The 22,705-nt window shown below is 44.4% G+C and overlaps 1 protein-coding gene across 3 annotated transcripts in view; it reads left to right on the top strand.

The window, feature by feature from the left end:
- HECW2 (HECT, C2 and WW domain containing E3 ubiquitin protein ligase 2) overlaps positions 1-22,705 on the top strand; it is a 457,170-nt gene that overhangs the window by 309,210 nt on the left and 125,255 nt on the right. For all 3 annotated transcript variants that reach the window (XM_045294741.1, XM_004701507.3, XM_045294743.1), the window contains 3 exons: positions 11,990-12,140; positions 13,023-13,126; positions 14,116-14,240. In XM_045294741.1, coding sequence (XP_045150676.1) covers positions 11,990-12,140; positions 13,023-13,126; positions 14,116-14,240 — 380 coding nt within the window. The remainder of the gene's footprint in view (positions 1-11,989; positions 12,141-13,022; positions 13,127-14,115; positions 14,241-22,705) is intronic.

The raw sequence follows: 22,705 nt of genomic DNA, 5'->3' as shown, positions 1-22,705 counted from the left end.
GTTTGGTCACTGATGTACGGAAGAGAACAGCTTCCTAGGGCTGTTTCTTCTTCTGCCAGGTTCTCAGTGGTGACGGGTGGGTGTCTGCACTTAGGGGGCATTTGGAGCCTGTGGGATGCCTCTCACCCTGTTTGAAGGGTACAGCTCGGATGTAGGAGAGTAGGGGCAGCCATGCGGAGTAGCTTGCAATATTGGGACCATCTGAAACACTGAAGAGTTGGCCTTCCAAAATACTGACGTATGCCCACTGAGAAATCCTTCTCTCGACGTACCGTTTTAAAAGTAAAATGGACCAGAATTTTTATTCTTTAAATAAAAAAAAACACCATTGCCTATAAAAATCTGCATTTAAGTACACACATGTTTTAGGGCAAATTTGGGGATTTGATTTGTCATGGGTAGTTTACAGATGGTGGACACGCCTGATTTGTGTTCAACTCTTTCTCCTCTGCCCAAAGCTGCTCTGCCCCCCACCCCTCCCTATGTAACTCCCATCCTGTGTGCCAATCTATTTCATCACAAAAGTCCCCGACTAGTCGTCTGTCCCCAATCCAGCTGGTTCTCTGCTGTTCTTTCCCAACTGGACAACTCTGCTACCCTCTGAAGTAACCGCTGTGCCCTTCCGAATCCCATGGTGCCTTGCTCTTCCCACAGCGCCGTCCTGAGAGCCTCAGCTGAGGGGATCTGGTGGAGTGCAGATGTTTCATTGTTTAGCTTACCAGGATGAGTTATTTTAAGGCCACTGTTGTGCTTTTCAACACGATTAATTATGACACCCCAAACACAGGCGGCACTTTACATAGCACTTTGCATGCTATCCTTATGTTGTATTATTTTATATTATGTTTTTATTTTTGTAGCAGTTTTGTGATGGTCAAGCAGGGTTTATCATTTGTATTTTTTTAGAATGATTGGCAGAAATAAATCAATTAAATTCTTACATTGTATAAAGAAATTTAAAACAAGACCAAAAAAACCTTGAGGCCTAGAGAAATTAAATAAATTGGTTAATATCTCATACTAGTAAAAGCTATGACAGAATCACAAACATTCTTTCTCCTCCACCCATTTTGATCACATCTCATGTAAGAAGGGAATCCCTTGGTGGTACAATGGTCAAAGCCCTTGGCTGTTAACCAAAAGGATGGAAGTTCAGATCCACTAGGGGCAGCTTGGAAGAAAGTTCTGGAAGTCTAATTCTGGAAAATCAGTTGTTGGAACGCCTATGGAACGCAGGCCTATTCTGGCATGTATGAGTCACCATGAGTCCGAATGGGCCCTTCTTGGTCAGCTGGTGTCTGGAGAGAAGTAGAAGGGAAGGGGCTGTCGTGGTACAGTACGTGGATATAAGTTCCGGAAGTTGGGTAGAGGCAGAGGGTAGCAGCTTATCTTGTGGTGTTCTTTACTGGGCACGAGGAACACCTCCTGGTACAGTATCTGTGGGTTTTGCTGATATTACGATGCTTTGGATTCAGACTTGGAAAGATCTAAGAAGACTCAGCTTTCCTCTCGTGTTCCTGGGATAAGGTGCTTCTCCCATGACGCCTTCACCCCCGACAGGAGAAGCAGCTGCAGTGACCCCCTGGGCCACTCACATGTAGCCCCAGAGGTTTGCTTCATAAGTAGTGGAGATTCCAGATTTGGCGCGGCTCCCCTGCCCTGTGTAAGCTCTGTGCCTGCTAGCCAACACTCTACTGGGTCTTTGACAGCTCCATTCTTTTTTAATGGGAACGTGCACTTTGTACTGTTGTGCTCTATTTTCCATTCATTTAATAACATGCTAGGGTGATTTTTGTATAGCAGTACGTAAAGAGCATTTTCTAAAATGTGGCAACAATAGAAAGAACAAAAACATCCAGTCTAACGTGTTTTACACAGACAGTTCAGTGACCCCGACTGCATTAGTCATGTTGGGTCGCCATCACCAGTATCTGTGCCGAATTTCCATCCTTTAACAAAATATCCAACACACCCTAAACCACGACTCCCCTTCCCCTCATTTGGAAACCACAAAGAAAGACACTTTCATCTCTAGACGTTTGATGTCCCCCATTCTTGATTTCTTTTTGTCTCCTTCCTTGTTAGCATCATTGTTGTTGCTGCTATTTTTATTTTGATTTATTTTCACCTTATTAAAAATGTGTGCACCATCCTCCAGCAAGCTTACACGTCTCCCTGAAAATTAGATGCTCACTTCAGGGGATTCAGAGGTGGCCTGGTGCTGCTGCATGAGCTCGGTTGCTGATCATGTGGCTGTCAACAAGCCAGTGTCAGAACCTAATTGGGGGGCAGCTATTTGATATATTTTCATGGGAGCATTCCCTTCCAATCTTACCCCGCCTATGTTAGGTCCCCAGGACAGATCCTGGACTTAGTACTGAGACTCCTGGCCTGTGATGTGGATCTACCCATTGGTTCTTGAAGTTATTCTCTTGCTGTCAGGCACGGGCAGTGTGCTGAGACCTGGTGGGCCCTGTAATGCCATGTAACTGGCTGAGAGACACTCTAATGATTCATAGAAAATAGAAGAGTGCCAGGCCTGGGAGGCGGGCAGCACTGTTAAGAACCTCCCAGTAAGGCGGCTTAGTCTTGAACTTGCATGGAGTACCTGTGTAATTTGCTGTATCTTCTCATTCTGAAGTGATTGATGGTGGTAGTGGCTATAGGCAGGTCAGGGCTGAAGCCCATTATAATGTTATCAGAATGACAAATCTTGGCCTTTGCAGCATTAACCGAGAAAAAGAATAGCTAGCCCAGTCCCTTCTGAAAACCTGTGTTATTTTTTTAAAGCAATCTGACTTGATTTTGAATGACTTGGTTTTTCTCTTGTTGGTTCCAGGTAAGAGTGTGTCTAATATATTGCTGTAACTGGAGACAGCAAAGAATTGTTGTCGAAGAGGTTCTCTCACCCTCCCCAAAGGATAGTTTTACTTCTAGGAATAGAAATAGATTCTAGAGGAACAGACTGGGTTCCTGGATTGTGATAGGCTGGGTCCCAGGATTATTGCCATGTTGTTAGAACTAATGTTTTATTTTTATTTTGGGTTAAAAAACAGCAACTGGGGAATACTGCTCTTTTTGTGTGTGTGTCTGTGCACATTCTTTATTAAGTAACTCACTCACTGAGTCAAATACAGCTCATAGCTACCTTTTAGGACAGGAAACCCCCTGGGTTTCTAAGACTGTAACTATTTTACAGGAGTAGAAACCCACATCTGTCTCCTAAGGAGCAGCTGCTGGATTTGAACTGCTGACCTTGAGTAACCCACTACACAACTAGAGCTCTTTATTAAAGCATTCTTTAAAATGTAGGCCTAACATTCATAGTGAATCTGAAACAGGCAATTAACCTATGAGTTCTATATTTGAGGCTAGAGATTCTTACTCATTTGAGCTTAAAAATCTAGTTTTGAGGGGGAGAAATGTTGCATTTTAACTTAAATGCTGCTTTCTGAGAAAAGTTATGATTCAGATTCAGATATGCAATGACTTGATTTGCGTAACTTTCTATTTAACTAGAATGTGCAAATAGGAAAAAGCAAGGAGCTTGGGTTATGCAGTGGTTAAGTTATTGGCTGCAAGCCTGAAGGTCAGCAGTTCCAGCCCACCCCCAGAGCAGCGGTGGGAAACTTGCTTCTGTTGTGATTGAGACCTTGAAAACCCTGCAGGGTGATTCTGCTCTGTCCCAGGGGGTCACTGTGAAGAGGAATTGACTCAAGCACCCTATAGCAACAACTCGGAAGAGAGCACCTTAGGTTGTCAATGCTGTAACTGAATTCAGCCGTGGGCCAGAAACACATCCCCAGCACCTTAGGCTTCTTCCACATGTCCCCTTCCAATCACGAATCCCCCACCCCTTGAGTCCTCAAGTAGTAGATTCACTGGACTTTCTTTTAACATTATGGAATCTCAGCTCCTTGAATGGTTAAAAAAAAAAAAATCCTCTTTTAAACACTGCCCTGTATCATAAAACTCGTGTTCCACCCCAGAGAGTACATTCCTTCGTGGTATCACAATCCTGTGACTATTTTGATAAACAGACCTACAGTTATTTTCAGGCCTTGACCTTGTGTACCTGGCCTAGGAGATCAGTGTTGTGAATTGGCCTTGAGGTAGTTTGGCTCTTGGACTTCCCTTTATGGTGCAGATGGTGGCCCTGTCTGGTAAGCCTTGGACTCCTGGCCATCAAGTCAGCAGTTCACAGCCAGCAGCAAGATGAGGCTATGCACTCCGGTAAAGAGCTACAGCCTCGCAAACCCCAGAGTTGCTAGGAGTGGCTATGAATCTACCCAGTGGCCCTGAGTGGGTGTTAAGCGCTAAGCTATGAACCACAAAATCAGGTTGAAACCCAGCAGCCACTCCTTGAGAGAGCGAGGAGACGTTGTGCTCTGGTAACGCTGTACAGCCCCGGAAACCACCAGGAGCAGTGCTCCCTGAGTGGTCAGTCACTGCATGGCACTGGGTGATTTATCCTTGAAGAGGAGGCCTAGTGACACGGTAGGTTAAGGGTGGGGCTGCGAACGGAAGGATTGGCACTTTCTGAACACATCAGCCATTCCCTGGGAGAATGATGAGATTTTCTGCTCTGGGGAAGTCTTGTCGCCTTGGAAACTCTCCGAAGGAGTTCAACTCTGTCTTAGAAGGTTGCGTGAGTCAGATCAGGCTGGACGTCAGTGGGATTTGTAGGTGGGAGTCCTGCTGTTGTTTGGCGCCTTTGAGTAGGCTCCGACAGCAGGTGACCCTATGTGCGAGAGAACGAAACGTCGTCTCCCAGCCCTGCACCACGCTCACAATTGTGCTCGTGCGTGAGCCCTTTGCTGCAGCCACTGTGTCAATCCACATCGCATCGGGGGCCTTCCACTTTAGCAGCAGTGATCTCTCCTAACACTATGGTTGTGCAAATGGTTAATGGGCTCTGCGTCTAACCAAAGAGTTGGAGGTTGGAGTCGGCTCAGAAGTGCGTGGAGGAAAAAGTGCCTGGGGAATCTCCTTCTGCACAACCAGCCATTAATCACCCCATGGAGCACAGCTCTGCTCTGGCACACAGGGGTTCGCTGTCAGCTGGAATCAACTTGTAAATTATTTAAACAATATTATTATTTATGGTTGAGGTTTAGGGCTTCATGAAGATTTTAGTTTGCAGCGTATAGGCTGAAGTTTGGCTCTTTGTCAACGTGAACCTCACAACGCTGAGAAGTCAGCATTAGCTCCAGGAGTTTTCTGGAACATTAGCTTTGGTGATCTTATGTGCAGGTCAGTGCCTTTCAAATGTCAGTGTGTGCAAGAATCACCCAGGAGGCCTGCTAAGAATGTAGAAAACAGAATCCACGCCTCGGAGGGTCTGAGGCCAAAGACCCATGGAAGAACTTTAGGAATTGGCAAGTGTTTCTTGATTCTCAAAGTGTAGCCAATCCATGTTGTGTGAGTCCACACCTTGAGAAACAGCTCTCTGAATGGTCATGTTCCACATCGAAACTGATCCACTTGAAACTCTGTATTTGAGTGAAAGTTGATGTGGAGGCTACCCAGAATGTACAGAATGGAACTGCCGTGTTTCCAGAGCCCAAAGTCATTACCTTCAATAGGCTTAATTAGTTAGAGTTTAGTTTGTAAAATCTGGCCTAGATTTTCTGTAAGACCTTTCCAGGATGTTGATTGGTCCTTGCTGAGCCTCCTTTTTAGTGCATTCCCTGGCCGTCGTCTCAATGATTCATAGAATTTTAGAACCGGAAGGAACTTCAGCAAATGTTTACTGTTGCCCCCTGATTTTTCAGGTGCCGAAACTGTGGTCCACAGAGGTGTAATAACTAGTTTGGTGTCATGTAGTAAAGTTGTGGCAAAGCTGTGATCCCAAACCAGAGCTTTTACCTTTTAGTTTGGTAAAACACGGGCGCACGCGCGCGCGCACACACACACACACTTCATTGCTATCTGTCTTGCTAGACACTTTTTTTGTGTGTATGTTTTTAACATTTTATTAGGGGCTCATACAACTGTTATCCCAATCCATACACACATCAATTGTGTAAAGTGCATTTGTACATCATTTCTCAAAACATTTTCTCTCCACTTAAACCCCCGACATTAGGTCCTCATTTTTCCCCTCCCTCCCTGCTCCCCCCTCCCTCATGAGCCCTTGATAGTTTATAAATGGGTATTTTGTCATATCTTGCCCTGTCCGACGTCTCCCTTCATCCACTTTTCGGTTGTCTGTCCCCCAGGGAGGAGGTCACACACAGTTCCATGTAATCGGTTCCCTCTTTCCTACCCATTCTCCCTTTACCCTCCCTGTTTTGCCACTCACACCACTGGTCCTATAGGGCTCATCCGTACTGGATTCCCTGTCTTTTCATTTCCTATCTGTACCAGTGTACCTCCTCTGGTCTAGCCAGACTGCAAGATCGAATTTGAGGCTAGACACTGTTTTATAAAGGGGCAAGATAAGAAGATAACTGCTAAGTGTTCTGATTTATCCTGCCCTATTTCAACATGTCCTTTCTAAAACAAATTTTGATGTTGGGAAGTGAGAATATGCTTGCTTTAAAAAATTTATTTGTCGTTGAGACTCTTCACAGCAAAACATGTGATAATTTCTACATGTATCAGATAGTCATTGATTATGTTCTTCCAGTTGTGAAATCATTCCCATTCTCTCTTCTGGGTTTCCTTTTCCCATTGGCATGCATTCACTGCCCTCTTCGGGTTCCTATTTAGTTTTTGACTTCCGGATGTCAGTTTGAGCCCATGTAGATAGATAGTTCTTATAAGGAGCCCGGGTTGTGTTGTGGTTACGAGCTGGGCTGCTAACTGCAAGGTCCACTGCTCCTCAAGAGAAAGATGAGGTTTTCAATGCCTGTGCAGAGGTACAGCCTCAGAAACCCACAGGAGCAGTTCCACCCTGCGCTGTAGAGTCTCTGTTGAGTCGGAATTGACTCAATAGTGGTGAGTGAGTGAGACGGCTCTTGAGCATAATTCTCAAGGGAGATGTTTGTTACTAGGCTATTGTTTGGGTTTTAGAAGACTTCGGGGAATTTTTTTGTTTTGTTTAGGGTTTAAAGATCCTCTCGGTGGTAATTTCAAGGGTTCTTTGAGCCTTACAGCTCTAGGAAGTCAACAGTGCCTGGGAATTTTGGATTCTGTTCTTTTTCCACCCCTTTTGATCATAATTCTATAGAGCGTTGATCAAAGTGTTTAGTGCTGGTGGCTGGGCACCCTCCCGCTCTTCTTGTCTCATAGCACAGGGGGCAGTTGCTCATGGAGGCAATTAGCCACGAGATTCATATCTTCCTCCCATTCCTGTCTGCCCTTCTTCCTCTGTTGTTCTAGGGCGGGGTGTCAAACTGGCGGCCCACGGGCTGCATGCGGCCCCTGAGGTAATTTTTTGTGGCCCACAATGCTCTGAAATAAAATGTAATGAGGGAATTGTGTGTACGGTATTGCCTCAATCTCCCCTAAGAGCTATTTTCTGCATAACAATTTTTTCTACTTTCATTTTATTTCAGAGCATGTGGGCCACAAAAAATTACCTTGGGGGCCGCATCCGGCCCACGGCCACTAGTTTGACACTCCTTGTATTAGTCTAGGTACTTTGGAGAAACAAATCCACAGCAACTCATGTATAAGAGAGTTTTATGTAAAGAAAAGGTGCATCACGAAAACATCCCAACCCAATGCTGCCCAAGCCCACAAGTCCAACATTAACCCATTAACCCAACACCAGTCCACAAAGTCCTCCACCTCACAAAACAGAGGCAATGATGCCGACTGCAGGAGGAAAGCTGAGTCAGTAAACGAATAAGCATCTCAGCACTAGCAGGGGTCTCCACACGGTTGCTCCAGCACCCAGGGCTGCATTGGGATAGATCCATGCGGCTTCTCCTTGGGGATGTCTTGTAGGAAGTCAATCTTGCAAGCTGAAGCAGGGAACTGCTAAGGCAGCTGCACCCCGTGCAACCATCACAAAACAAGAGACCCGAGAACTAGAAAGGCGAGGCTCACCACCCATTTATCCCTCCGCCTTTCAATTAGCCCCACATGTGATTATTAGCCAGGCTGGCACAATTAACTAACTCACTCCTGTTCTAGGGAAAAGAGACCAATTGTGTCTTGGATGGGCCACTGCCCTCTGTAAGCCCTCAGGCACTCTACAAAGAGCTGGGAGGTAAAACGGAAGCACTAAATGCATTATTAGACCAATTAACTGCACCTGAATGCCCCATGAAACCATAACCCTGAATCTTCAAACCAAGAAAGTAAATCCCACGAGGTTTTGGTTTACGTAAGCAGCCTTAGCAACTAGTTTGTTAGTTTTTTTCTTTTTCAAAAAAAAATATATCGATTACAACTCATTTTCTTTTTTTTATATTGAGAATAAACCAAGCCTGTTTAAAAAAGCAAAATAGAACACCTAAACTCTGTTGCCATCGACATGAGTCTGACTCAGAAGCGGCTTGTAGACAGAGAAGTGCCCGGTTGGTTTCCAAGGGCGTGAGCCTTTCGAGAAGCAGACTGCCACGCCTCTTTCCTGCCCAGAAGCTGGTGGGTCGTAACCACTAATCGCTGTAACCAGTGTGCCACCAAAGCTCCTGAAAACGTAACTGCTTTCTGCCATCAGTCACTCCAAGTCAACCCTATAGAACAGGGCATAGCTTGAGTTCCCGAGGTTGTGGCTCTTTCTGGGAGTAGAAAGCTTCCTCTTTCTCCTGTGAAGCTGCTGGTGGTTTTGAAGTGCTGACTCTGTTGGTTAGCTGCCCAACGTGTAACCATGACGCCAGCAGGGCTCCTTAAAATATAAAACCTATTGCAAAGAATTATTAAAAAAACCAAACTGCTTGCTCTTGAGTTGTTGTGGCTTGTGGTGACCCCATGTGTCTCAGAGTAGAACTGTGCTCCTGAAGAGTTTTCAGTGACAATTTTGGGGGGAAGATCTGTCTTCCAACATGCCTTTGGGTGAATCCAACCTCCAACCTTTTGGTGGGCAGCCAAATGTGTTAACCATTTATACCACCGGGGACTTCTGCATAAAGACATACAATATTGTTAAAGCAAGTGACCACTCCCCTCACCCCCTCATCATGTTAAAGTCACTTTGCTGGAGAGAGCTGGGGAGGCGGGGGCTTACTTTGCTGCAGGGACACCTACTGCCGATTCATGGATGGAAGAGTATTTATGCTCTGGTAACAGTGACATGATTTTATGAATCATAAGCCTCCGGTATGACAGTCTTTCCTCACTCGATGTCATGCATCTGTGTGAAACCAGAATGTAGGATGTCTCTTTATAGAGACGTCTATGCGGTACACTTAGTACCAACCTTAATTTGGAGCCATGATATTGGCTAGAGCTCTAAAGCCAAGTTTAGGGCCTTGTTTTTTTTATTCTCATTGCACACAGCACTGCCTTTATTGAACTACAGATTAAAGTTACTCCTGGCTCTAGGAGAGGTAAAGGCAAGATCTGTTTGTTATGATGGTATTACGTCACTTACAACTGTGTGTTCATTGATTACACATCACATCGGCTCAGGGCACCAGGGGGGAAGGCCTGGCAATCCATGTCCTGAAAGATGACAGCTGAAAACGTCGTGTGGTGTAGTTCTGCTCTCTAACGCATGGGGTCACTATGAGTTGGAATCAACCCAAGAGCAACAAGGGTTTAGTTGGGGGGGAGGATATAGTTGTGAATACATTTGGAGATTCTCCCCCTACCCCCCCCCCCGCTGCACCCCCCTTATTTTGCTACCCAAATGACCCTCTACAGACGACATAAATGTTTCTTGTGGTAAATTCTTTAGTAAGTTCCAGGAAAATTTCTATCTCTGAAGATATTTTGTCTTACTTTTCTTTGTCAGAAATGGAAAGTTTGCAACCATGTGTTTTCTTTCCTGCCTTGACTGCCAGATGATTTAGAGCCACATGTTAGCAATAACCTTATCTCTGCAGCTTGGCAGCAGCTCCTCTTTCTGTTGCCCTTGGTTGGTCTCTGTTCTGCTGTATCCCTGGTTGACCTGCCCTACATTCTTAACTGTATGCTACTGCAGACTGCCTTGGGGGAAAGACTGGCCATTTGTTTTCTTAAGTGTTGAATTTGGACATGGAGTACATGCTTGACATATCCTAGCTCTGGTGAGAAAGGAATGTGATGTGGAGGACAAGCGGGGCAGGGCAATGTGTGCAGGAAGTAGAAGACGGCAATGGAAGAGATCTAAGGATTGGGATTAATGATTTCTGAAGATGCTTTGAAGCACTCACCATTTGTCAGCATCTCACAGGCCGACCACATGGACTTGCAGAAACAGCCAATGCTGGAACTGTAGCTCTGCTCAATGGACTCATGATCGACCGACAGGTCCCCTGTGAGTCTGTTACTCTGGGGTAGGCGTCCTCAAACTATGGCCTGCTCGAGGAAATTTATCTGGCCCGCCAGGTGTTTTTGCCCCATTTGTTTTTTCTTTCAAAATAAGATATGTGCAGTGTGCATAGGAATTTGTTCATAGTTGTTTGTTTTTTTAAACTATAGTCCGGCCCTCCAATGGGTCTGAGGGACAGTGAACTGGCCCCCTGTTTAAAAAGTTTGAGGACCCCTACTCTGGGGGGGAGGTGACATTGAGTTGTGTGTGGTTTCTGCAGTGCTATTCCTCAGCCCAGCTTTTTTCTCACCATTTCTCATGAGTTACAAGGTGCTTTAATCAGCAGAGAGCCCTTTGCATGGCATATGGAGGCAGCTTGCCACGATGGTCTCATTGGCCACCTCTGAGGAGCTGGCATGGACTGGTATCTACTATGCATCTCTTTGCAACCCGAGGAGCTTAGTTGTCATACCTGCTCAGCGCACTTCCAGGGCAAATGCCAACGATGGACAGGAGAAGGCAGACCACCCTTCTCCTCCCTATTGTTGGACTCACAGTTTACCATTGGTTGACTCATGTGATCACATGCAAGCTTTCCAGATCATCGAGTTGCTCAAAAGACAGGTGGTTTTCTAAAAAATGTGATTTACAAAGAAATAGAAAGTTATAAAGAGCTTTCCTGCTTAAAGAATAGGCCTCTGCTATTTTCCTATCTTTATTGTGTCAGTTATCTTCCCCGGCTGCAACAAGTTCCAATATTTTGCCTTTGGAAAAGAGTAGCTCTTGCTTTGTGAATTTCAGTAGGGAAACAGCCTTTCACGCAGTCACAGAGGGGAGATGCTTGGCTCCAACACCCGTCTGTGTTCTGTTTTTGATGACCATGGGTGTATATATTTGTCTACTAAGATTCACACACTTTATTAATTTGATTGCTTAAACATAAAAGCAAATAATCATCTAAAGCATTGTATTTATTTGACATCAGAGGCAAGAAATTCCCCATTCTCTGAAAATCATTTCATCTTTGGCAAAGTGCCAGTGAAAGCTTATAGATAATGATATTATGTGATCACTGAGCTCTCATTAGGTACCTTTGTTTTGAAGGCTGTATTTGTTAAGAGAGTGCATAAATAAATGTGCATGTTCCAAGCTATGAGTTTCTCATCTACTCTAGGAATAAAATGCACAGAGGGTAAAAACAAAAAAACACTGGTTAGTAAAAATAAACCTCAATACCAATTTTGATGAAAATACATAATTAAAATATTACGAAACCAATTGGTCATCATTTTACTGCTGATGTTCATATAAGAAAAATTAGCATTCTGTGAATTTGAAAGAGATTCTGTGCATTCAGAGATTTCTTTAAGGGATTTGTGTTAGATACACTTGGGGTCGCCATGAATTAGAATCAACTTGACAGCAACCAGTTAATTTATGCATCCAGAATTTGCTTGATTAAGGGCCACAAAGGATTCTGGAGTGGACTAGGGAATTGGTGGATTAAGCAGTGAGATCTATGTTGTTAGCCCCGATTAATAGCATGTCAGAGAAAGAAAACAGACACTGAATGAATAAGCTACGTCAAAAGCCTCCGCTCCTCCTTCTAATTAAGATGCCTTGTGCATTACTGTCGTTTAGACTGGGAGGCACGCATCGACAGCCACGGGAGGGTCTTCTATGTGGACCACGTGAACAGAACCACGACGTGGCAGCGGCCCACAGCTCCCCCAGCCCCACAGATGCTTCAGAGATCCAGCTCCATCCAGCAAATGGAGCAGCTGAACCGGCGGTGAGGATGGGCCCCTTCCTGTTGCTGCTCTGTTTTAGGGTTGGGCCAGTTTTCCGTGGCACAAAGTTGAGAAGCTGGTTGTGTCTGGTGCCCTGGTGTTCTGTTGTAGCTGTTACCCTTTTTTACCCTTTTTCGATTCATAGCTTTCATTGAACTTCTCTTGGACAGAAAACAACACACAAACATATAGACACCTTGTTTGGAAACTGGAGCCCATGGGGTTGCTAACTTGAAGGGTAGCAATTCAAATCCACCAGCTGCCCCATGGGAGAAAGAGGAAGTCTTCTGCTCCCATAAACATTTAGTCTTGGAAACCCATGGGGGAAGATTTTACTCTTTCCTGCAGGGTCACGGAAAGTCAGAATCGACTCAGTGGCAGGAGTTTTTGTTGTTTGGTTCATTTTTGCCCTTTTTGGGGGGTGGGGGGACAGCACAAGTACTGATATCCCCTGTAGTCAAGCCAAGGCATTGTTTTTTTGGAAGAACAGAACATACACATTCATTATTTGAATCCAAGTAGCTTTTAGCATCTCTAGAATCTTCCATTTGTGGCACATCTTAAAAACCTAAGTTTTTTAACTCTGCTTTTTCCTTTCAAGAACTAATTGCTATGGAGCATAATAACATTGGGGTTTTGTTTTCTTCTGTTCAAGCTAGCAATGTTTGTATTGGGCTTAAAGAAAATGTTCCATCAACAATGGCAAAAAGAAATGTAAAGCAATGCTTTTTTTTCCAGACCACTGATGACCCAGATGTGAAGGAGTGGGGTGTTGTGGGGTGGATACAATTGAATTGAAAAGACAGGGAACACTTCTGGGTTCGGAGGGATTGTGTTCCACGTTTTAGAGTGTCTGGAATGTAACTCTAGGGTCATGATTGTAGATATCAGAGCATCCGCAGAACCATGACGAACGAGCCGCCTGAGGAAAATGCCAGTGCTCTCGATGGGGCAGGGGAAGAGGCCGACTTTCAACAAGCCAGCGCAGGTGAGAGCCTTTGGGTTAGTTTGCATGTTTATTTTTTCAATCTCATGTGAGTGGAAGGAAAGTCAGGATTTCCAGGAAATGAAGGCTTTTCTTTGGCAGAACTATAGGTCTTTAGTGAGAACTGGTGAGCCAACTGCAAATGTAGAATTCACCAGAGACCTTGTCTCATCCTTGACCTTTTCATTACTAGTAAGAAAAGAGTCACAAAACCAAATAGAATATAACTGATTTTAATCTCAGGGTATGAAACAGTGGAAAAAGAACTTAATCCATTAAAAATTATATGAATTAAAATGTTAACAGTGACTAAAAGAATTATTCAGCCCCATAATAACATAATTAAAGAGCCCCCGTGGCTTTCATTGGGCTGTTGACTGCAAGGTTGGAGGCTCAAACCCTCCAGCTGCTCTTTAGGACAAACATCTACTCCTGTAAAGACGGGTAGTGTCAGAAACGCTCACAAGCAATTCTCCTTTGTTCTGTAGGGTTGATAGGAGTCATGCTTGACGTGCTGTCAGTGGGTTTGGATTTGGTTTAGGTTAGTGGCTCAACGTAGGGAGCCCTGGTGATGCAGTGGTACGGTGGTCTGCCACTGGGCTGCTAACTGAGAGACTGATGGCTCAAGTCCACTAGCCATGCCACGGGAGAAAGATGCGGCAGTTTGCTGCTGTTCAGGTTGCACCCTTGAGAACCCTATGAGGGACTTCGACTCTGTCGCGGGGGCAGGGGGTGGCGGGGGATGGGGATGGGGGTGGTGCTGGTGCACTGTGAGCTGAATGAAATCAACTCAATGGCACATAACAACAAAAGCAGTCAGGTTGTTATGTCTCGTTGACCCTGGAGGAAAAGCAACAACAATGTTTTGAAGTTTTAAGCATAGTAGATGGCATAAATAGTTCTTTGGCTCTGTTTTCATTATTCCAGAGTGACTAGAGATACCAGTGTGGAAAGACTCCTCTGAGTGCCCTGTGCTCTGTCCCCCCATCTAGATTTCCGACGGGAGAACGTCCTGCCCCACTCTCCCTCCAGATCCAGGCTCACGTTGCTGTTACAGTCTCCCCCGGTGAAGTTTCTCATCAGCCCCGAGTTCTTCACCGTGCTGCATTCTAACCCTGTGAGTACTCAGTCGGAAAGAATGTGGTGGGAAAAGAAGTCAAAGGAACTGAATAGGAAGGCTGATAGCTAGCACTCATTGAGCACTGAGCACTTATTAAGGAGCTCCGGTGGGGCGTGGGGGGGTGGTTACACATTTGACTGCTAACCACAAGGTCGGCCGTTTGAAGCCACCAGCTGCGCCTCAGGAGAAAGGTGAGGCTTTTTAAGCTCCCGGAAGGAGTGAAAGCCGCGGAAACCCACAGAGGCAGTTCTACCCTGCCCTGCAGGGTCACGAAGAGTCAGCGTTGACTCCGTGGCGGCGAGTTAGGTTTTCAGTCTTAAGTTTCTGTTAAGTATCGTATGTGTACTAACATGTTTGTTAACACAAACCTATGAGATCATCTAAAGCTCGCATTTTTCTACCTGAAGAAGCTAAGGCACAGAGAAGGTAAGTAATGTTCCTAAAATGCTATAGCTATGTGGTAGGGTTGGGAATAAAATCCCAGGGACATGGACCCCAGAGTAAATGCTCTTAATGACAATAGGCAATATAAATGCAAATACAAAGTATGAGCATTGGCAGCAGGCAGTAGCCCGATTGGACTTTGAGGTTATGGTCTCCATTATCTAAAAGAAACATCCAAACCAAACCAAACCTGCTGCTGTTGGGCTACTTCCAGCTCACGATGACCCCCGGTTACAGAGGAGAAGGGAGCTCCACGGGGTATGTTGGGTTATAACCTGTGGATGCAATCCCCAGGCCTGCCGTTTGTCATGCCACTGGTGGCTCTGAATCACTCACCTTTTGATTGGTGGCCAAGAATAAACCATTTGCGCCACCCAGGGACTCCGGAGAGAAAGAATATAAAATGTGTACATTGAGGCTATCTGGAGAATACAACAACAATTTGGGGGAGATAGAAACTATGAGGCTTGTGTGGGAAATCAGTGTTAAAACATTTGTTTAACGATGTCACGGTGAAATCTTTGTGGTGAAATAGATGTACATGTTTCCCCTTCCGGATGCCCTCCTTTCACTAACGTGACTGCTCGAGACCTTAAAATGTTAACATCAGCTAAAATAAAAATCTTTTTTAGTAGCCAGATTTTATGGGCAATTTTACCATTTATTCATTGTTCCAAAAAGAGAACACATTTTAAAAATAGAGTCACTATTAGTCAGAAGTGACTTAGTGGTAGTTAGTTTGTAAAAATAACACTAATAAATGAGTTGAGAGGGATGGTTTTGACCATCTCCCATACCCACTTCATTTCCTGCAGCCCTGACTGTTAACCCAGGTTCTATCGCTTTCCCTATCTTGCTACAGTCAGTACTCATGGAATCTAGGTTCCCTCTCCCTTCCCACACTTATTTTGGAATTACAACCTGTAGTTGGTTTTTTGTTTTTTTTTTTGCTTTTAAAAAATATTATCAGAATGTATTAACCTCCTGTAGGTACTTAGGTATAAGACATCCATTGGATGCCAGTGAAAAATGCTCAACATTAGTTTTCTGATCATACAGCACAATATTTGTATAAAATATTTCTTGGAAAATAAAAAATAGAATAGTGTGGGAGAGGAGGTGGCGACCAGGGAAAGAGGGACCAGACTTCAACCCGATGCTCCAAGACATGAATGCAGCACACTGGCATGAAGCAGGGAAGCAATAGAGAGGCCTGAGGGGCCGGCCCCCAACCCCAACTCCATGGACAGCCCCCCCTTCCCCCCCCAGAAGAATTCACTTCAGAGGACAGCACTGAAGCTACAGCTCAGGGAGAGGGTCACGTCTGATCAGAGCACACGGGACCAAATGAAGGGGGAGGGGGAGAGTGGAGCACATCCTGGCCACCAAGGCCTGAGGACGAGATTCCCACTCAGAGAAGCCAATGCACAGAGAGGACCAGGCCCCACCACGAAACACCACGTCCCTCACTGATCCATAGCGCTACCAGGGACAACACTGGAGACACGGTGCGGGAATTGTGCCCGACCTGACCCCACCACACCGAGGCAAAACACTAAGGGCGTGCAATAGAACAGCAAGAAGGAATAATGAAGCAATGAAGTCCCCAGGGAACACCAAAAATAGACTATGGGGCCAGGGCCTGGCACCCTATCAGACTCGACTGGAAAACACTTGTAAATGTCAACAAACAGACCTTGAACTATTTACAGGCTTTTTTGTTGTTGATGTTGGTTTTTGTTATTGTTGTTGTTATTGTATTTTCTTTTGTGGCTTTGTTTGCTCTGTCTTGTTTTTGTGCATACTATTATCTATGTATGTCTATCTAGATAAGTTAGGGGGGATAAACAATCCGGAGGAGAAAACAATAAGACTGACATTTCTGGGGGGGAATAGATCTATGTACATATATTTATAGGTTTAGTGTTAAGGAAGCAGATGGAAATTGGGCCTCTACTCAAATACTCCCTCAACACAAGAACACTTTGTTCTAATAATCCAGCATTCTGAGATGTTCACCTTCCCCACACGATCACTGAAGACAAATGGGTGCATAAGCAAATGTGGCGAATAAAGCTGATGGTGCCCGACTATCATAAGATAGAGTGTCTGGGTTCTTAAAGGCTTGAAGATAAACAAGCAGCCATCTAGCTGAGAAGCAACAAAGCCCACATGGAAGAAGCACACCAGTCTGTGTGATCATGAGGTGTCAATGGGATCAAGTATTAGGTATCAAAGACCCAGAACAAAAATTCATGGCATTGTAAATGGGAGGGCGGGGGGCAATGCGGAGTAGAGACCCAAATCCAGTCTGTAGGCAATTGGACACCCCCTTACAGACGGGTGGCTGGGAGGAGACGGGCTAGCCAAGGTGCAGTATAGCACCGATGAAACATACATCTCTCCTATAGTTCTTTAATGCTTCCTCCCCCCCACTATCATGACCCCAATTCTACCTTACAAATCTGGGTAGACCAGAGCATGTACACAGGTACAGATAAAAGCTGGAAACACAGAGAATCCAGGACAGATAAACCCCTGGGACCAATAATGAGAGTAGCCATGTAGGAGGGGAATGGGAAGGTAGGGCATAGAAAGGGGTACTGATCACAATGATGTGCCTATAACCCCCTCCCAGGGGGATGGACAACAGAAAAGTGGGTAAAGGGAGACATTGGTTAGTGTACGACATGAAAAAATAATAATAGTTTATAAATTATCAAGGGTTCATGAGGGAGGGAGGGTGAGGGAGGAGAAAAAATGAGAAGCTGATACCAAAGGCTCAAGTAGAAAAAAAAATGTTTTGAGAATGACTATGGCAACAAATGTACAAATGTGCTTGACACAATGGATGTGATAAGAATTGTACGAGCCCCTAATAAAATGATTTATTGCAAAATAAGGAGAATAGTTTATGGGATGCAGCCCACATCCAGATGGGTCCTAAGGGATGATATGTAATTGCAGGGAAGAAATTAAGAGGCAGACAAAAGTGTTGGGGTGCTTATGTCCTTCATGATGCCAGGACCAAGTGGGAAAGAAAGTATTCTTACACCAACTTACATAATCTAGGGGCACGCAGGCCCCCCTATGTAACAAACCACTTACGTAACAAAGTGGGCAGTTTCTTAACCCCAGAGGCCCCTGAGTGCATTGGGTAGTAACCTAACGCCATGTTGGGTGCAGTTAAGGGGGACTGGCTGTCCTCTGAGCAGGGGAGCAATTGCAGTTCGTCTGCTTCTGTTGATACGGCTGCCGGTCAGGTAGCAATCAGCCACGTCCTTGTTGGAGGTCACTTTAACGGAGCACTATTATGGGAGCATGTTGTGGACGGGAGTCTTCACTAGGAGAATGTGACTTGGACACTTTTCCAACTCACAAATGTGAAGGCCTCCCCCCACCCAGAATCCTGGCCTTCCAGGTTTCTTTAATCTGAGGCTAGAAAATTTGTCCGCATGCACTTCCTTCCCAGGTCCTGGTTCCCACAATAGCTTGAAAAATGTTACAAATATTAGACACAAACAGTTGTGAAGAATAAAATCAGGGGATGATAGGAAGAATTCACTAGAAGTTGTTCTGTGTGGTATGAGATTTATCGTGAAGTAAATAGTAGCCATTAGTCGTCAGAGTTTCAGTAAGAATTCTGTCCTTCAAATTGGAGACATGTATGTGCAAAGATGGGACTATGTGTCCTATATGAGAGGGCTTCAGAAGGTGTGTGGAAAATGAAACTGGAAGATAAAAACAAAAAATATAAACTTTATTTCTCAAGCTTCATTAAGTTCATGACCATTATGATGTCATTACAATTCTTTAAGTTCCAGCTATAAATGATGACATTAGTAATTTAGTCTACCTCTAGAGAAATGAAAGTCCTGTGAATGTAACCATGTTAATGCAGTCTCTTTTTTTTATATAACATGATTGAGAAGAATGGATGCCCTTTAGAGGTCTTTTAAGACCAGGACATGGTCATAGCATGGGTCCTACTTGCTGTGTATGGGGTGTGGTGCCAGAGAAGCGCCCGCAGCCTGAGCACTGTGTAGTCGGCGCGCCCAGGTGGGGAGTTTGGGGTGACCCTGGTGCACACAGCAGGCTGGCTGGGGTGCAATCACCCCTCCCCCACCGTGTGCCATACCCCTCTTGCGCGGTGCCTTCTCCCCGAGACTCCTTGCACCTCTTCAGCTCAAAGCAAGGGCCAACCTGACTTAAGCTCTCCTGAGATGACCAAGCAGTGGGACTATGGCCTGGAGACCATTGAGAACAAAGTAGAGTCCACCCTCACCTACTTTACCTAGTACCTCTCAGCCTGCCAAGGTTTCAGGAAGGCACTGTGCCTGGCCATGCAGGTGGAAGAGCAGGCGAGCAAACAAATCAGCAAGAAATAGCCCCAGCGATGACTGCAAATAAATTTGAAAGTAATGGAAGATTCCCACAAACTTTTTGAAGAAGCCTCCTTGTATATCTATCACACAACTTTTGCCTGTTCAGTTATTTCCAGGTTTAAGCCTTTCTGACAGCAATGACAAGAATCTGTTTGCAAGTGTACCATTCCATGGTCCGTGCAGTTTTTCCATCACCCCAACCCTCCACCCCCCACTTTCTGTATACTGATCCTAGTAACCACTAATAAACTTTGATATCTATTTTAAAAAAGAGTAGGACATAATGTAAGTCATCAGAAGGAGCCAAATCCTAACTGGAAGATGAATACTTAAGGATATCCCATCAAAACTTTTACAAAATTACCCCCTTTTGATCAGAGAAATGATCAGGAACATAGTTGTGTTGAAGGGCTCTCCGGTAAAGTTTTCCTGGGCATTTTTCTGTTAAAACTTGGGCTAATGTTCTCACAATACTCACAGTAAACAGGTATTACTGTTCTTTGGCCTTGAACGTCTCAAAAAAACCGCTGCTGTGACTTTGCTCTTGATCTGTCTACTTTTGCTTTGACTGGACCCCTTTCACCTCTTGGTAGCCATTGCTTTGGTTGTGCTTTGTCTTCAAGATTGGTAAAGCGATGTTTCATTTCTTGTTATAATTTTTCAAAGAAATGTGTCAGGATCTTGATGCTAGTTGGGTAAAATGTCCATCGATAGTTCTGCTCTTGTCTGTAGTTGATCTGGGGCAAGTCATGGCACCCGTCAAGCAAACAGTGTGGTCCACTTTCATTTTTCAGCCAGAATTGTGTACAGTGAGCAATTGAGATGTCTAATATGTTGGCTACTGTTTCTACTTTTAATTGTCAAACCTCTTGAGTTAGGACATGAACAAGATTAATTATTTCCTCACAAATTGATCTAGGTGGTCTGCCACAGGTTGTGCTGTTCATAGTCAGCATTGTCTCATCCCTTTTTAAAATGAATTATCCATGTGTAAACTGCCAGATTGGGGGGAGGAGAGGGTGGGCATTGTCCCTAAATGCTTTTCATAAAATAGCAATGATTTTACCATTCTTCCACCTAAGCTTCACTCTAACATTTATGTTGTTCTTGCTTCAATTTTAGCAGAATTCATGATGGGAGCTCTTTTTAAACTGATGTCTGATCCTTAGTGCCTCAAACTAGATCTTTTTAGTACATGTTAAAACAAGCTAGTATGTGTTGATTTTGTTTAAAAAATTGAAATCTACACATAATTTTTCATAGTGTGCATTTTCTGAGTGTTTTGAAGATCCTCCCAAATGAAGATCCTTGAAAAATATGAGTTATTTCATTAATCCAATAAGTAATATGGAAGCATGATTGGTACGAGGAGTTGTACTTGATGGTGCAGCTATCCTGGAGAATAGCTCATATTCCTGCTCTCCTGGTGGACAGAAACGAAACCTTCTGCAGAAAGAGTTTTTTATTGAAAACTGAAAGGACCTATGGGAAAAGCCAGGGGCTGCTCGTTGCAAACCATCGGGAGAGCAAGGGCAGGGAGCCTGTGAACAGAAGCCTGCTGCACGTATCACGGAGCACTGTGGGGCATGGTGAGGATCTGGGTTTATTCTGGGAGCACTCAGAAGTCATCGTGCACAAAGAGTGACATGCTTCACTTTGAAGCCTGGAGAAGAGCAAGCCTGAAAGGAGAGCGAGTAGACAGGAGGTAGTTTCCGTAATCCCGGGGAAAGGCAATAATCGTGAGAGCCGTGATGCTGGCAGGGCGCTCGAGGGCAGTGCATGGACTCCAGAAAAAGGTGGATGATAGAATCAACCTGAGTTGGGGAAAAGCTGGTTGTTAAGGGTGATGGAAAAAGAAAGAGCAAGGAATACTTAGGATTTGGGTTTGGCAAAGGAGTTAATATTTTTGGCTCAATGGTACAAATTGGGGGTAAATGAGTTGCAATTTGATCAGCCATGATAGATAAGATTACTGTAAGGTGTTTGTGAATAACATGGCGTGAAACAAGGAATCAAGTCTTCAAGGCTTGAAGATACTGAATATGGGAAAGTTGTCTAAGCTGCACATGGAATGATTTGAATGCAGGAAAAGTTGGCTGTGGAAGTCCAGCTAGGTAAGTTAATTCATCAAGTCCTGTGTTGTTAAGGGCCTGGAATAGGAGATAAGGATATACATTAGAAGGAGCCAGCATGAGAGAAAACACAGGTAAACACCTGGCAAGTTTTATTGTTCACAGAAATAGAAACTCAGAAAAAGTCTCTTCATAACAATACTTAAATAGTAAATGAATATTACATAATCAATCAGTGATAGGCAAATTAGGTAGAGGGGCTTGTTAAGGAAATGGCATAAAAACATAATGAATTTGACAAAACAGATTACACACATTAAGATAGAGTAGACTAAAGGGAGAAGTAGATATCAACATAGCCCTATCACCAGGAAAGTCAGTGAGATAATTAGTTATGTGCATATTTATTCATGTTAATATATTTGTCTTACTTGATTGACTTTGCTTTATAGAGAGACACTTCTGTGTGACTTTATTGATACTGTTTCCTGTTAAGGTTTAGCTTAGAGCAGCGCAAACTTGGGTGGAGACTAAAGCATGGAATAACATGCTACCTGCCGTCTGTATCATGCATTCAATCATCTAGCAACTGTTTATTGATTATTATGTACTAAACACTGTGTTCAGGTCTCAGGATACAGATTCACAGTATTCCGGATTCAGGTCACTGGCATCTCAAACTTGGAAACATATTTTAATGCAGTTGAGTGAGAGTACAATAATGAAAGACTGAAGGAATCCTGGGGGCAGTGTGGGCTACACACCAAATGGCTAACAACAAGCTCATAGGCTCAAACTCACAAGCTATTAAGACCAGAGAAAGATGAGGCTGTTGTTAAGCTCCCTTAAAGAGTTACAGTCTCCCACCATCACGCTCAGCCTTCATTTGGGTTTCAATAATTCCTCTCAGCTACATAGCCCTTGCTCAAGCCTTACCTGACCGCCTACACCAGCAGATCTCAAGCTGTGAGGGGTCAAACGAGCCTTTCACAGTGGTCGCCTGATTCATAACAGTAGCAAAATTACAGTTATGAAGTAGGAACGAAAATTTTATGATTGGGGGTCCCCACAACATGAGGAACTGTATGAAAGGGTCGCAGCATTAGGAAGGTTGAGAACCACTGTCCTATACCCTCCTTGCCATCGATTTTGGTTCACTTGCTCCCTTGTCCCTAGGTTTGTTAACACCCACTTCCTTTCCCTCACCTGTCCCTCTCCTATGGCCCCCCCCAGGAACCATCAGTCCAGTTGCTTTCTCCTCCAGATTGTTTATCCCACCTATCTTATCTCAAGTACTCCCTCAATGCAAAAACACTTTGTTCTATTAAACTGACATTCCATGATGGTCACCTTCCCCAAACCATCACTGAAGACAAAGCGGGTGCTTAAGCAAATGTGGTGAAGAAAGCTGTTGGTGCCCGGCTATTAAAAGATATAGCATCTGGGGTCTTAAAGACTTGAAGATAAACAAGTGGCCATCTAGCTCAGAAGCAACAAAGCCCACATGGAAGAAGCACACCAGCCTGTGTGATCATGAGGTGTCAATGGGATCAGGTATCAG

The sequence above is a fragment of the Echinops telfairi genome, unplaced genomic scaffold (assembly GCF_000313985.2).
Source record: "Echinops telfairi isolate 266 unplaced genomic scaffold, ASM31398v2 ScPeMD7_3;HRSCAF=10, whole genome shotgun sequence".
Classification (NCBI taxonomy): domain Eukaryota; kingdom Metazoa; phylum Chordata; class Mammalia; order Afrosoricida; family Tenrecidae; genus Echinops; species Echinops telfairi.
The sequence above is the reverse complement of the archived record's forward strand: the minus strand, read 5'-3'. Positions and strand labels throughout refer to the sequence as shown.